Genomic DNA, 15700 nt, shown 5'->3' with positions numbered 1-15700 from the left:
GAGGAAACAAAATCAAACACAATATTAACACACATTTTTAGCCAAAGTATAAATTAATAAAACATGAAGCTGGTCTTCACAAAGCAAATGTCATCAACGTGGCTCAGTGTAAAAGCTGTAACACACCCAAGCTGTTCCACTTAATAAAAAAAGGATTTAAAAATGCCTACATTTGACTAATCAAACAAGAAACACTGCTGGCTAATTAGCCTCCTTCAGCAAGCTTCTGATTACAGTTCAGCTGAGGTTCCTTATATCCCGACATAAAAGACACTAAATAACTCATTAAATAAAATACCATTCCATCTCTCTGCTTTAACAGTGTGGACACCATACAGTATAACCACATGCTTTAACTAAACACAGCATTTCCATATTTAAAACGCGAGGAAAGAATTCAGAGACCTTTGCAGCCCACACAGAAGCGTGAACACATCCTCTTGTTTTTGAGGTTTTGTTTCTCAGCCCACTAGGAATGATTTTATTTGTAAAAAAAACATATCACATTTGTACTTGGATGTTCTATTTCTGTACTGAGGTTGAAGGCTGATGGCATGAATACCTATTATTATATAAAGAGTTTTTCTTGTACCTTTTACATTTTTATTGATTTCATTTCAGTTACACAAGCTGCAATCCAGCAGTGCTTTTGATTAGTTGATCATCTCTACTGAATAAAGGTAGGAAATATGTTTTGTAGAATCAGACCCGCTGTGACCGTGACCAGGATAAAGCAGCGATAAAACAGAAAGGACCCAGACTGCTCCACCTGGGAACTGAACCCAGGACCTTCTCGCTGTGAGGCGACAGTGCTACCCACCGAGCCACCGTGCTCTTAATAGGTTATAAATCACTGTTTTGTCATTTTTTGGACAGCTGTACATAGTACATAATGCAGGCTTGTTTGTGAGTATTTAGCTCTACTAGACTGAAGTATTAGAGTGGCACAGTGGCTCGGTGGGTACCACTGTTGGCTTACAGCAAGAAGGTCCTGGGTTCGATCCCCGTGTCTGCATGGGTTTCCTTCGGGAGCTCCAGTTTCCTCCCACAGTCCAAAAACATGCAGTCAGGTTAATTGGAGACACTGAATTGTCCTATATGTGAATGGGTGTGTCTGTATGTGTGTCTGCCCTGCGATGGACTGGCGCCCCGGCCAGGGTGTTACTGTGTGCCTTGCGCCCATGGAAAAGCTGGGATAGGCTCCAGCACAAATGCTAAGACCCTAATTGGATAAGCGGTTAAGAAAGTGAGTGAGTGAGTGAGTGTGTGTGTGTGTGTGTGTGTGTGTGTGTGTTTGGCATGTGATGGACAAGCAACCGGTCCAGGGTGTTGCCCATCTTTCACCCAGTAAATTAGACTCCTGTGACCTGAAAATGACAAAGCAGTGGTAAAACAGACATGACTGAATGTAAGGGCAGTGGTAGCTCAATGGTTAAGGTACTGGACTAGTAATCAGAAGTTTGCATGTTTAAGCCCCACCACCTCCAAGTTGTCACTGTTGGGTCCTCAACTGATCAAATCGTGTTCAGTCATAACTGTAAGTCACTTTGAATAAAAGCGTCTGCCAAATGACGCAAATGTAAATAAATGAATGAATTTCTTTTGAACCTTAATAACCATAAATTCTGTGTATAAACCTGAAACCCCTGGAGTTTAAGAGTTAGATTCCAGCCACTAAACAAAATGACAAGCGATAAAACCATAAACAGAAATAACAGACGGCGGGATGAAGGACGGAGATTATGTTGGAATATAAATAAGTCTAAAATGTCAGGGTTATGAGCTGAGCAGTAAAACAATCATAAAAATGACTAAAAAAAAAAAAGATAAATATTAAAGCACAGCACAGGGTTTGAATATAAACTGTAAATGTTGTTTGAGAAAACGGTTCGTCTAGGGCTGTCGCATAATGCACTTAGATTTGGTTTAAAAATCAGTTTTATTAGGTAATCAAAGCAACTGCTCCTGGACATGTTTGACCTTTTGTCTTGTAGATTGACCAAATGTTGTCAGTGTTTATGGTGCCTGTATTTTACTTATGAACAAATTCACATTTCAAAGACTGGTATTTTTAAAACATAGAATAAAACATAAGCACTGTCGCCTCACAGCAAGGAGGTCCTGGGTTCAATCCCCGTGTCTGCGTGGGTTTTCTTCTGGGGGCTCCGGTTTCCTCCCAGCCAGGTTAATTGGAGACACTGAATTGCCCCCCCCCCCCCGCAACCCTGATTGGATAAGCGGTTAAGACAGTCCATCCTATTGTGTATTTACAGCGTTTAGACAGTTGTACATGTACTTGAATTGAGTCTAACTGCCTACCAGCTTGTGATTTCTCAAAATCTGAACCTATCTGTTGTTAGATTTAAATAACTGTACAATTACATAGCTGACAACTTTACCGATGATTGACAAATGGATGAATGGATTGACAGACAGAAAGACAGACAGACAGACAGATAGATACTTTATTTATCCTGAGGGAATTTATGAGCCTTGTTAGTAAGGTTAACTAACCTTAACCATGACTATGTTGAAACAATGCCCACAAATACATTTAAATAGTAGTTTCATTTATTACACTACAGTGCAAATGTGTTATTATGCATTATACAAGTATAACACTGTCATTTCCTCTAATTTTAGTGCATCCTGTTTATTTATTTGCTTAATTTATAAAACTGGAGAAAAAAATTTACATGCCACAGCAGTTTCTTCACACCAAACTATTTTTATGGACATTAATTTGTGCTCAGATGCACAGTCATGCTAAAAATTATATATTATATTTATTTTAGATTGATTTTATACACTTGATTTCAATGTGTGTCAATGGAAAACCTAAATGCAGTAATTTAAGCCATATAATAAATGTCTGTAGTCTGAATGATGATGTGCTTATTTAAAACTTCTAAGTTTGGTCATGGAGCTTTACTCTAAATACCAGAAGGTGTAAAATATTCATGTATTTGCTAAAGTATTCTTACAGATTCTTTACCCCACAAAACAGTTATAAACATGTTACTGTACGGCTGAATTGTTGCTACATTTACTCATATTTAACGTCAACTATATTTATTTTGATATAAATATATTTTTTATTTTATATATTTTAATATATATATATATATATATATACGTATATTGTTAGAAACGTAACAGTACAGAGTGCTAAACTTCTTGAGATGAGAAGGGACAAGGGCTAGTGAGGTCAGGAAATGATAAGGCCTGCTCACAGTAAGCCTTTAACATCAACTATATTTATTTTGTTTTTTAAAAAATGTGTCGCAAAAACCCTGAGAACTCATTTACACCACATGAGCCACAGGGAATGTAATTATTCAGTTGTTTCTGTATAAAATACTGCATTACTGATGGATAATTAATCCTACTTCTGCGTGTACGTCAGTAACAAACATCTACACATTACAGTTTGCCTTCATGCTTCAATTTCAGGCTGGATGTAGCTTCTATACAGCAGTGTTGAAATTAGTTAATTAGAAAATGAATTAATATTAATGGGGGCTAAGAAGAGAATCAAAAACTCAATTATAGCATTAGCCAGGCAATTAAAAAGAGAGCCAGACACCAAATATGGTGTAGCTTATGGAATTAAAACAGCTTCCTCCAGACACTGGCAATGACTTTAATCCCCCGATGCCCAATTGTGCAAATATAGCCATTAGAAAAGTCTCTTATGCCCATATAATGAGAATGGATTGGTGGGGTAGGGGCCAGCACTTTTTTGCCCCTGTCTTTTAATAAAGATGACAACTCTGGAACAGCACAGCAGTATAATGACTTTTATTCTCTCCCACGGTGTGTGTATGAGGACGATGTACAATCTGCCTGGTAAGTAAAGCACCAACACGAATAATAACAGTAAGAAAAGTGATGTATGTATCTGCTGATAATGTGAAACGACATTAAAAAAATAACGTTACCTCAAAACAACAACTAAATATAATGTGTGAGGTGCTAATAACTTCCTTAATAATTATAAATCTCTGTCTGACAATCACAAGAAGCTGTGGAAGCCACACAGTTAACACGGATGCATGACCTGTAGATATTAATAAGAATGTTAATAAGAATTAGCATGTTTGACGAGTATTATGTTGATTTCTCTGGTGTCTTATTATTGTATTTTAACTACTTGATGAGCTTCATGGTCCCATAGTACCCAGCTTGTCTGTTTTCTCGTTGGCTACAATATCTACATATACGCCCATCAGGCATAACATTATGACCACCTTCCTAATATTACGTTGGTCCCTTTTTTGCTGCCAAAACAGCCCTGACCCGTCAAAGGCATGGACTCCACTAGACCCCTGAAGGTGTGCTGTGGTATCTGGCACCAAGATGTCAGCAGCAGATCCTTTAACCTCTGTAAGTTGTGACGTGGGGCCTCCATGGATCTGACTTGTTTGTCCAGCACGTCCCACAAATGCACGACTGGATTGAGATCTCAAACCACAATTCCAGAAGCATTTTTGCTTTGTGGCAGGGCGCATTATCCTGCTGAAAGAGGCCACACTCATCAGGGAATAACGTCTCCATGAAAGAGAGAACATGGTGTGCTACAATGCTTAGGTAGGTGGTACGTGTCAAAGTAACATCCACATGGATGGCAGGACTCAAGGTTTCCCAGCAGAACATTACCCAAAGCATCACACTTCCTCCGCCGACTCACGTGCCCATTGTTGGTGCTTTCGGCGGTGGATGGGGTCAGCATGGGCTGACTGGTCTGCGGCTATGTAGCCCCAGTGTTTTTTACTTCACCTGTCAGTGGTCATAAATGTTATGTCTGGTCGATGTATAATTGATGCTATAAAGAGTTTTACAGGTCAACACAGATAGCTTAACCTGACATGTTTTCGGTCAGTCCCTGGAACTGGGTGTATTTGTAAATATGCAAGTTGTCTGTATTTACATCAAAGTTGATAAGCTAATATTATTATATAGGTTATAAATTTATATCCTTTGCGTCAATGTACAACATTCCTGAAGCCTACCTTTAGATACAGTTTAAAACATTGCAGTCAATATTCACAATACTCCGTATACTCTATATATTATGCAATTGACAGGCATCGTTTATTTACCAGACCAATCCTTATAAACCTAAAATCACAGTTGCAAGACTCACGATGCAAGACTTTATAAAAAGCATGTCTATATGTGATAACTCTTCAAATGTTGACCGGCACCCTGTCCAGAGGGTTTCCAGACTCTGTATCCACCCAAAACAACGCCAAACCAAAGTAGTGACTGGAAATAAATAAATAACAGATTGCATGAAATTTTTTAACACTCTGTCAAAGATTAACATGGATATTCGATTTCACTTAGACTGGCAGCTGATGATGTGTGAAGTCACGTCTGCTAAAGATCAATGGGTGGTGAAGGAACAGACATGCACCTCAAATTATTATTCGTTTTTACTTCACCTGGACTAAAAATAATGATGCATGTTTGATTTAGTTGGCATATAAATGTGAGTGTTTGGAATTGTTAGAAACGTAACAGTACAGAGTGCTAAGCTTCTTGAGATGAGAAGGGACGAGGGCTAGTGAGGTCAGCAAATGATACGGCCTGCTGATAAGTCCTGCTCACAGTAAGCCTTCCAATTAATTTCAGCTGTCAGATGGATTTGAGGTCAGGTCTCTGTTCAGGCCAGTCATGTTCTTCCTTACTTAACTTTAAACTATTCCTTCATGAAGAGCTGAACTTCCACACATGCCAGCTCCTGCACTCGTCCACTAAGACATTCTCAGTCCCTGTCCATTAACGCTACACCACCGAACGTTTTTGGCACAATGATGGCAATAGCAATCTAAGGGTATCTGCTAAATCCATTTCTCCAGTGCACTGCCAGATGGTGAAGCATCAAAGTAAGTGTTTTCACCTCTGCAGAGCTGTATTCAACCATCATGTACTGTAGCTTTGTGCATGATGATCTTCGGCTTGTGCATAACTGCTCTGTCATGGAAACTCATTTCATTCAGCTCCTTATCAATAGTCTTTGTGAGGCAGTCTGAAATTTGGAAACCAAGCAAACCAACCAACCAAGGGTACATTATTTAACATAATACATGCTTCAGTAGTCAGGGAGTCTAATTTTGTGAGTTTACTTGACAATTCCTTGGACTTCATGGCTTTATTTTGGTCCTAAATACTATCTGATTTGCTGGCCCTTATGGAATCATGTGTGTGCCTTAACTGCCCTTAACTGCTGAGCTACCACCGCAACCACAAGAAACGAAGGGGGTGAGGAGCCTATTCATCAGTACATCGCAGGGCAGAAACACATACACACACACACACACACACACACACACACACACACACATTCACCTATAGGGCAATTCAGTGTCTCCAATTAATCTGACTGCATGTTTTTAGACTGTGGGAGGAAACCGGAGCTCCCGGAGGAAACCCACTCAGTAATAATGATAGTAATTTTTATAATAATAATAATTTAACAATACTGGATTTCTAGATTTCTAGTAGCACTGCAACTAATGGAAATATAACTCTCCAAAATAAACTCTCCAAAATAAAGTAATAAAAACATGAACTATAAATCAAAAGAGAATTAAAAACAAGGTTATAATGAATTATTTTTTATTCCATTTTAAATTCCTTCACCAACCAGAGCATTTTTGGTATGAGGACAGAGGCAGATTTTTCCTTCTTTAACTAGTTTAATTTTTGCTTCCTTTCTCTTGAAGAACTTCATATAATGCGTTTATTATATAATGTGAGTCCTGAATTAATCACATTTTCGATTATAATTACTTCTTTTCATCAGAGCTGTAAAGCACCTTGCTTTGGTATGAGGCACAAACGTTCCTGTCCTAATCAGATAGAGCACAGAGATAAACACAGCTCCGTCGACTAATCTAATAAACATGGCGGCGAGCATTTATCACTGTTTGCACTTTGTTTACCTTCTATTACCTCCAAAAAAATGTAAATAAAAACCCAACCAGTGCACAATGCACGCAAACTCCCTTCCAAACATGAAAGAAGTGAATATATAATTTACTGCCTGCTTCCGATAAATTTGCACCCCCCCTTCCCAAACACACACACTTGTACAGTCCATTAACTCATAGCTGTGCTGCAGAACACAGTGTGCTGAGCCAAAATCAGCCAGCTTTTATGTTAGCGAATACTCCGAGTGCTCGTCGGATGAATAGGAGGGTGATGCTGCAGGAGAGGAGCGAACAGAAATCATGAAGAATGAACAGAGTGGTCCAGAGGGAGAAAAGAGCCGGAGGAAGTGATGAGAGCTCTCAGGTCATAGTTGGCTCTAGAGATGAGATGAGATTTTTACTTTCAGGTCATTTGACACAATCGTTGTGTCTCACTTCGATGACCGCTGCATCTTTTCCGCTTTTCTGCTTACGTTCATTGAAGCAGAATTATTACTAGGACATCCATTAATTGAAGCACAGAGTTGACCCATGCTATTAGCTTGGGTGGCACGGTGGCTCGGTGGGTAGCCCTGTCGCCTCACTGCAAGAAAGGTCCTGGGTTCGATCCCCAGGCTGGGCGGTCCGGGTCCTTTCTGTGCCGAGTTTGCATGTTCTCCCTGTGTCTGCGTGGGTTTCCTCCGGGAGCTCCGGTTTCCTCCCACAGTCCAAAGACGTGCAGTCATGTTAGTTGGAGGCACTGAATTGCCCTATAGGTGAATGGGTGTGTGTATGTGAATGGGTGTGTGTTGAACGTAATAATTAGGAGACGTGTCCACATACTTTTGGCCACGTAGTGTAGCACTTGTGATGTAACCACTCAGATTGGAGCCTGTTAATGTGAAATGTCTTAAATGCCAAAGGTGGAGACGAGGTTATCGAAACATTTCTCACACTGATTCCAAGCTGCTACACACACACACACACACACACACACACACAGGCTTTATCATGGCGGGTGGTTTGAGGTTAGTTAGTTAATCTGGCCTCTCTGGGTTTAGTGTTTGTATGTGTGGAATGAGATTGCTGTAATCCCTCGGTGTTATTTGGGAACTACAAACAGGCGGGAGGAAATACGTGAGGATGAGGACGGTCCTCTGGAGCCTCAGCCTGGCAGGAGAGGCTGATAAGACAGAGTCGAGCTTTCACACATACAGAGCTGTTGCAGAGGCTGTGGTGTAGTGTTTCTGTATCAATCTAATATATAAATACACCCCAAAATTCACTATATGACCAAATCATGTAGACACCTGATCATGAGTTTGTCGGACAGCCTATTTCAAAACCGTTTCAAGTGTGCTTATTCAATCAAAGAGCATCTGAGTTCAGCCGCTGATGCCGGACAATAACGCTTGGATCGTAACTGACAAGGTGTTCAGTGGTTATAAAGTCAGGACGTCATTAGCATATCTCCACACCCAACTCTCTGTGCACAGAGGCATTGTAATTCTGCAACAGAAAACCCTCTCCTAAAGCTGAAGGCACATCATTAAATATATGCAAATGATGTTTATACACCTGGTAGCGACGTGTGCGCCTTAAATACATAAACTCAATAATTAGAAATGTGGTCCGCAAACTTTTGGCCATATTGTGAAAATTAGGATCAGTATAATATTAACCATCAAGACTTAACTAATTAACGTGCACATATTTCCTGATTCACCAAGAGGAAGGCAACCAAAGTACCTATGGAAAGCCCACACAACAAATAAAGAATAAACTATATGGCCAAAAGTATATAAACAACCTTCAAAAATCACAAATTTCAAAGATTTTCAAAGAAAAGAGCCACATTTCAAGTCAGTCAAGAATAAACGGAAGCTACAATACACAGTTCAGCTACCTTCGCAGTGGGTAGCACTGTCGCCTCACTGCAAGAAGGTCCTGGGTTCGATATCGGTCCGGGTCCTTTCTGTGCAGAGTTTGCATGTTCTCCCTGTGTCTGCGTGGGTTTCCTTCTGGAGCTCCGGTTTCCTCCCACAGTCCAAAAACATGCAGTCAGGTTCATTGGAGACACTGAATTGCCCTATAGGTGAGTGTGTGTATGTGTGTGTGTGTGTGTGACTGCCCTGCGATGGACTGGCGTCCCGTCCAGGGTGTTACCGCGTGCCTTGGGCCCACTGAAAAGCTGGGATAAGCTCCAGCACTTAATGGATAAACCATTAAGAAAGTGAGTGTTTTGATGCCCAGACACCCCCCCCCCCCCCCATTCTGTGCGTCCACAGAATTGGTTGGGAGTTTTCCAAACTCAGTCGTGTTTTTAGCTGCTTTACACTTCGACATCTTGACTAAGCAATTGCTAACTGAATTGCCGTAGGATTGCAAATTAGCCAGTAAATGTGAGGTCCTTGAACGCTACGTGAATTACAAATGTTAAATCGCAAAATACAAACCCTAAATTTTGAATTTCACAGCAATTTGCGTATCACACAGGAAAAGGCTCATTTCATGGTTTGTGACGTAATTTTAATGGCCGTGAATTATGAAGGACCTCAAACGCTATAACGACTATAAAAAACCTCCTTCATCTTCCTGACCTTCCTTCTCCTTTCTTAAGGAAGAAATTCCTAAATTCCCCTATTTCCACATTCCACAAGCCTTGACTGAGGTGAAGAATCGATTTCTTTCATGTACTGTGAAGCTACCTGTGTATATTTCACTCTGGGACTAGCAAGAAAGTTCGGTTTCCACTCGACCGAATGCTCCTCAGAACAATCACGGAATTTTCAAGAAAAGAAACTGATAGAGTTTTTCATCTATTATTTAAATCCAGAGTGTATCAGTTTTTCTCAGCGTGAGGCAAAACAACGTATCATCTCCATCAAAGTTTTAAGATGAACCCGCTCGGGAAGGCATCGCAGATATCGGATGCTGCTTGAAGAACATAAGATGCCAGTCACTCACCCTGACGAGCATCTGTGGGAAGGGTCCTCTGGAGTTCTCGGGCACGTTGATGGGTGGAATGACCCAGTCTCTTTTCTGTCGACGCAGACCGTTGGTAGAGGAGCCTCGCTGGTGTCGACGGGGGAACGTGATGAGTTTAGGGTTTGCTTGGTGGATGTGGTGGGATCGGAGGTGGAAACCGGCTTCATCGCCGATCTGGGAAAGACAAACAGGACCAGTGAACAAACGGTGAACAGTGAATATTGATAACCATTTGACATTTGATACCCAAATAATTGAATCCTTGATCTGCAGATCTAGATGTACCAAAACAATTAAACTAAAACAGAGTAACCTTTATTTTTTCCCCCTAATTTTCCTCCCAGTCTAGACGTATCCGATCACTGTATTGCATTAAGCTTCCTCTCTACTGATGTTGATCTCCACCCTGGTTGAGGAGAGCCGTGACTAACACACACCCCCTCTGACATGTGTGCACTAGCTGACTGCATCTTTTCAACAGAGGTGAGTTCATATGTGGATCAGCTTTGTGTACGGAGAGTCACACCCTGATCACATTATCCGTCGACTCTGTGCAGGCGCCATAAACCAGTCATCAGAGGTCGCAATTGCATCGGTTCTGAAAAAAATCCCCTCCGGTACCCTCCCTTAAACAGCAGCCAATCGTTGTTCATGTAGGCGCCCAGCCTGCCGGTAGCAGAGCTGAGCTTTGAACCGACGAGTTCAAAGTGTCAGCTCTGGTGTGCTAGCGTGTTTTAGTAACCTTTATTTAACAATACAAAGGTTCAAGATTAAGACAAATCACCTCTTTTTAAACTACAGCTTTTATGTATAAGCTTAAAGATGAGAGAAATCTCAATGTACCCTCCAATCATGTGATTTGCAATTCTTTATTTTAGTTCCTCTGCCACTTGCACCAACCTTGAGCTGATGCAATTCACCCGCAGACAAGAACAGACGCAGAACAAAACGTCCAAGGCTGCCATCGCTTACAAGTGAATGCACTTTTCTTTTTCAATTCACAGTTGTTCCAGACTGCATAGATTTTCTTTTTTTTATTCAGAGAGAGTCTTGAAAGGGTCTTTTATTTTTGTCGCTTGGTGTCATTGTCAGATTCTTTGCATCCAGGAAACGGAGAAGAAACAGATGCCCGGCGCTGAAGCGAACGACTGCTCGGTATGACTGACTTTACGACGTTCTACGCTGTTGGAAACGACATTAAACAGACTAATGATCGATTGAATCCTGGATCTGCAAAGTGTCATTTTTAGAGCGACGCTGAGAGGAAATGGACTGTCAAAAACTGGCAGTCCATCTCAACTGGCTGCGTTCTAACAAGGACGGAAACGTCCATCTGCTGTCGAGTCGGAGCCAGGGTTACGCTACGCAGCGTTTAAAATCCTAGCAGATGACTTGTGTGGATTTCAACAATGTCTAAACTGGGACTGGATCAGTCACCCATTACTCACATTATCTTTATTTTCTTTTATTTAGTTCTTTTAAGACACTTCCTGCTGTCACTCTATATTTAACTTCAGGAACTCCTTAAGCCTGTCCCATCATTCATCATATAAAACTGGGTGCAAGAAGTAAGCATAGCCTGGACAAGACACCAGTCCACTGCAGAGCCTCACGTACCCACTTACACTTACATCCATTTACACTCAATAACACCTATGGTTACTGTATATGGTTTCCAATTTCTTAAACAGGCAAACTAAACTACCACTCTAACACTCTAAAACTACAGACGCCCAGGTGGCACAGTTGGGATATTCCACTAGCACACCAGCGCTGAGATTCTGAACACCCCGGTTCCAATCGCGGCTCTGCTACAGGTCAACTGAGCACCATCTAGCGGGCAGTTGACAGTGCCTGCAGCAGAGAAAATTGGCCACCGAGTCTGCTGGGTGGGAAAAGGCCGGACTAAGTAGGCGGGGTCTTCAAACGCTGTGCAAGGACCCTGGTTAGCAGACCGAGGCGCATGTGCATGTGTGAATACACCGAGGCACGGGTGAATGGGGGTTGAGAAACTGTGCACTCGACAGAAGGGGCGTGGAGCAGGCGAATATACCCTCTTCGAATGCAATGGGGATCCCCAGCAGTGAAAGACTAACTGGCTACGCTAAAAGTTTGGAGGTTGTGGTCAGACGTTGTACAGCACCCCTGGAGCAGACGGGGTTAAAGGCCCAACAGCGGCTGCATAGCAGAGGCTGGATTTGAACCGACAATCTTCCGATTGATAGCTCAAAGCTCCACACACTAGGCTACCCAAACATTACTGACACCTTATGGGCTCAGTCAGTGCGATACAGACTCAGCACCGTTGCTGCACACACGCTAATATAGTGCTGAGTCCCGCTGTTGCAAACACACAATGATGAACGCGGTGGTTTTTGCGTTTACTGTTTCCCGCCAAGACGATGCAAACCGAACGCTCCGCCACAAACGGTTTGTGAGAAAACACTTTCCATTCACAGGTCTCAGTGCTTCTTGTCATTTTTACTGCCCTTGTCTGTATCAAGGGCGTGAAACAATTCATGCCAGGCACAAACACCTGTGTCCATGAGGGGAATTATTGAGCCAGCAACGGGACCCGAAAAGCGCCGATCAGGGTTATAAATCGCAGCTGGGCTCGTGCTGGGTAATCCGACGATGACACGTTATGATTTTTTATTTTCTTTTACACAGCAGTGTACAAATGTAATCAGATTGATTAAATGGCACCTCAGAAAAGGTGACTGTGGTCAGCGGTGACCATCTCATGATTGGGCCAGAGGTCAAGGAGGGGCTAAATTGACCAAACAGACCAATGATTTACTGTCTTGTATTAGAAGCCGTAAAACTCGTCAGCTGGAATGTTACCCGATCCTCCTGGTACACTTTCCTCACTCAATGTTGTGTGTCATTATATAAATTAAATAAGTTACACCAATCAATCATAACATTAAAACCACCTCCTTGTTTCTACACTCACTGTCCATTTTATCAGCTCCACTTACCATATAGCAGCACTTTGTAGTTCTACAATTACTGACTGTAGTTCATCTGTTTCTCTGCATGCTTTGTTAGCCCCCTTTCATGCTGTTCTTCAATGGTCAGGACCCCCACAGGACCACCACAGAGCAGGTATTATTTAGGTGGTGGATCATTCTCAGCACTGCAGTGACACTGACATGGTGGTGGTGTGTTAGTGTGTGTTGTGCTGGTATGAGTGGAGTTTTTAAACACCTCACTGTCACTGCTGGACTGTGAATTGTCCACCAACCAAAAACATCCAGCCAGCAGCGCCCCGTGGGCAGCGTCCTGTGACCACTGATGAAGGTCTAGAAGATGACCGACTCAAACAGCAGCAATAGATGAGCGATCGTCTCTGACTTTACATCTACAAGGTGGACCGACTAGGTAGGAGTGTCTAATAGAGTGGACAGTGAGTGGACACAGTATTTAAAAACTCGTTCGCTCATACCAGGACAACACACACTAACACACCACCACCATGTCAGTGTCACTGCAGAGCTGAGAATGACCCACTACCTAAATAATACCTGCTCTGTGGGGGTCCTGACCTTTGAAGAACAGAGTGAAAGCTGGCTAACAAAGCATGTAGAGAAACAGATGGACTACAGTCAGTAATTGTAGAACTACAAAGTGCTTCTATATGGTAAATGGAGCTGATAAAATGGACAGTGAGTGTGGTAACAAGGAGGTGGTTTTAATGTACTGATCGGTGTATTTATATAATAAGTAAATATCAAACACGCTTAACCAGCTTTACCAACACAGCCAGCCAGCAAGCCTAGCGAGACCAAACTGACGGACATGCCAACCAGCAAGAACTGCAGCCCCATTCTGCTGGCAGACCAACAAACACTGCAAAAAAGAGGGCACAGAAAAGAAAGCAGAACAGACCCACTGTGCTGCACAATGCCAACGATGATGAGAATACGTGCGCGATCGATACACACTAACACACGGTCACGCGCATTCAGGAGTCAGAGAGGGAGAAATTGCTCTGAAGTCCGCCCTGAGCTCCAGAAGAACGGCCCAGCCAGCTGGCGTGCCGCCTTCGCCCGGCGATGAGATACCCATCTGGGCATCGCCGGGCCTGCGTGCGTGCCACAGACATCTGGAGGTTATGGTTCCTCCGGGCAGAATGATCGCACTCGCGGCGCTGTTAGGAGGATTTCATATTAACTTCACGACTCACGAGTGGGCATCACGAGTGGGCATGGGTTCAAAATAAGTCAGATTGTCTTATTTCTTTACACGTAAAAGCTAAGTGAGGAAATAATAACGCTTTATAAACGCACATCAAGGTGCATTAGCATTTTTACAGTCCATCCCTGAAGATAATTATTTTATAATAAAGAAGATAACTGACCTGCGATTTTATCATGAGTTATTAATGACAGGCAGTTAAAAAATGCAAATGAATCTAACTGCTCCCCGCTGTCCATCAATCACACTTCAGCCCCACGATAAAGACCCGATAACACTAAAGTAAGATACTGTATGTTAAAGATGGATGAGAGAGGGTAAAAAGCACCAGGGGGCTTAAAAATGCCGAATCCATTTTGCCTGTAATATAAATACACTCACTCACTCACTCACTCACTTTCTTAACCGCTTGTCCAATTCGGGTTGGTGGTGCTGGAGCCTATCCCAGCTTTTCAATGGGCGCAAGGCACACAGTAACACCCTGGCCGGGGCACCAGTCCATCGCGGGGCAGACACACACACATACACACACACATTCACCTATAGGGCAATTCAGTGTCTCCAATTAACCTGACTGCATGTATTTGGACTGTGGGAGGCAACCGGAACACCCGGAGGAAACTCACACAGACATGAGGAGAACATGCGAACTCCGCTTAGAAAGGACGCGGACCGCCCCGCCTGGGGATCGAACCCAGGACCTTCTTGCTGTGAGGCGACAGTGCTACCCACCGAGCCACCGTGCCGCCCTCAGCAAATACAATGCAATCTAATTTTTATATCACACACAGGGCAGATGTAACCTAGTGGACTAGTAATCGGAAGGTCGCTGGTTCAAGCCCCATCGCTGACAGGTTGCCACTGTTGGGCCCTTAAGGAAGGCCATTAACCCTTAATTGCTTAGACAGTATACTGTCACAGTACTGTAAGTCACTTCGGATTTAGGGTAGAAGATTTGTAATAGAGATACAGTTCAAGTCAAAAGCTGTTTGGGAGGTTTAATTATTATTATTATTATTATTTTGCTATTTTATTTATATATTTTCTCCCAATTTAATGTAGCCGATTTGTCTCCCGCTGCTACGGACCCTGATCGCGTCCAAGGAGGTATATTCGCCTGACAAACACTTCCTCCGATTTGTGCACATTCCACAACACCCTACTTATTCGCCCGTACTTCAGTGGATTCGGCAAGTGAGGCCAGTCTTGCACATGGAGAGTCACGCACTGATCTCGGTGTTCCTCCACTTCCGTACAGGCGCCTCTGGGTACCAACCAGGGTCCTTACACAGTATCTAAGACCTGCACCCTTTTTAGTCCGGTCTTTTCCCACTAAGCAGACATTTGTCTGCTGCAGGTACTGTCAATTGTGCCCACTAGGGGGTGCCCAGCTGTTCGGTTTAATTTAAAATGTAAGGTTTATTATGTGTTTTATGGAAATATGCCTCATAAATATACAAACACAGTACTTACATGCATAAACATAAAATATTAATTTACCCTGCGGCACAAACATGTGAATATAAATTACTTATGATGCACCACTACAGCTTTAGGCGGTTTTACCCTGTCCTGTTAAGACTAGTAATCTTAGC

General features: G+C 42.5%; 1 protein-coding gene across 1 annotated transcript in view; it reads right to left on the bottom strand.

Moving 5' to 3' along the window:
- Window positions 1-15700, bottom strand: part of cdh4 (cadherin 4, type 1, R-cadherin (retinal)) — a 203578-nt gene that overhangs the window by 50251 nt on the left and 137627 nt on the right. Inside the window, exon 5 of the mRNA XM_062986402.1 lies at window positions 9885-10079. Coding sequence (XP_062842472.1) covers window positions 9885-10079 — 195 coding nt within the window. The remainder of the gene's footprint in view (window positions 1-9884; window positions 10080-15700) is intronic.

This window comes from Trichomycterus rosablanca, chromosome 24 (assembly GCF_030014385.1).
Source record: "Trichomycterus rosablanca isolate fTriRos1 chromosome 24, fTriRos1.hap1, whole genome shotgun sequence".
In the NCBI taxonomy this organism is placed as follows: domain Eukaryota; kingdom Metazoa; phylum Chordata; class Actinopteri; order Siluriformes; family Trichomycteridae; genus Trichomycterus; species Trichomycterus rosablanca.
Note: the sequence above shows the minus strand (reverse complement) of the source record. Positions and strands in the feature narration are given on the sequence as shown.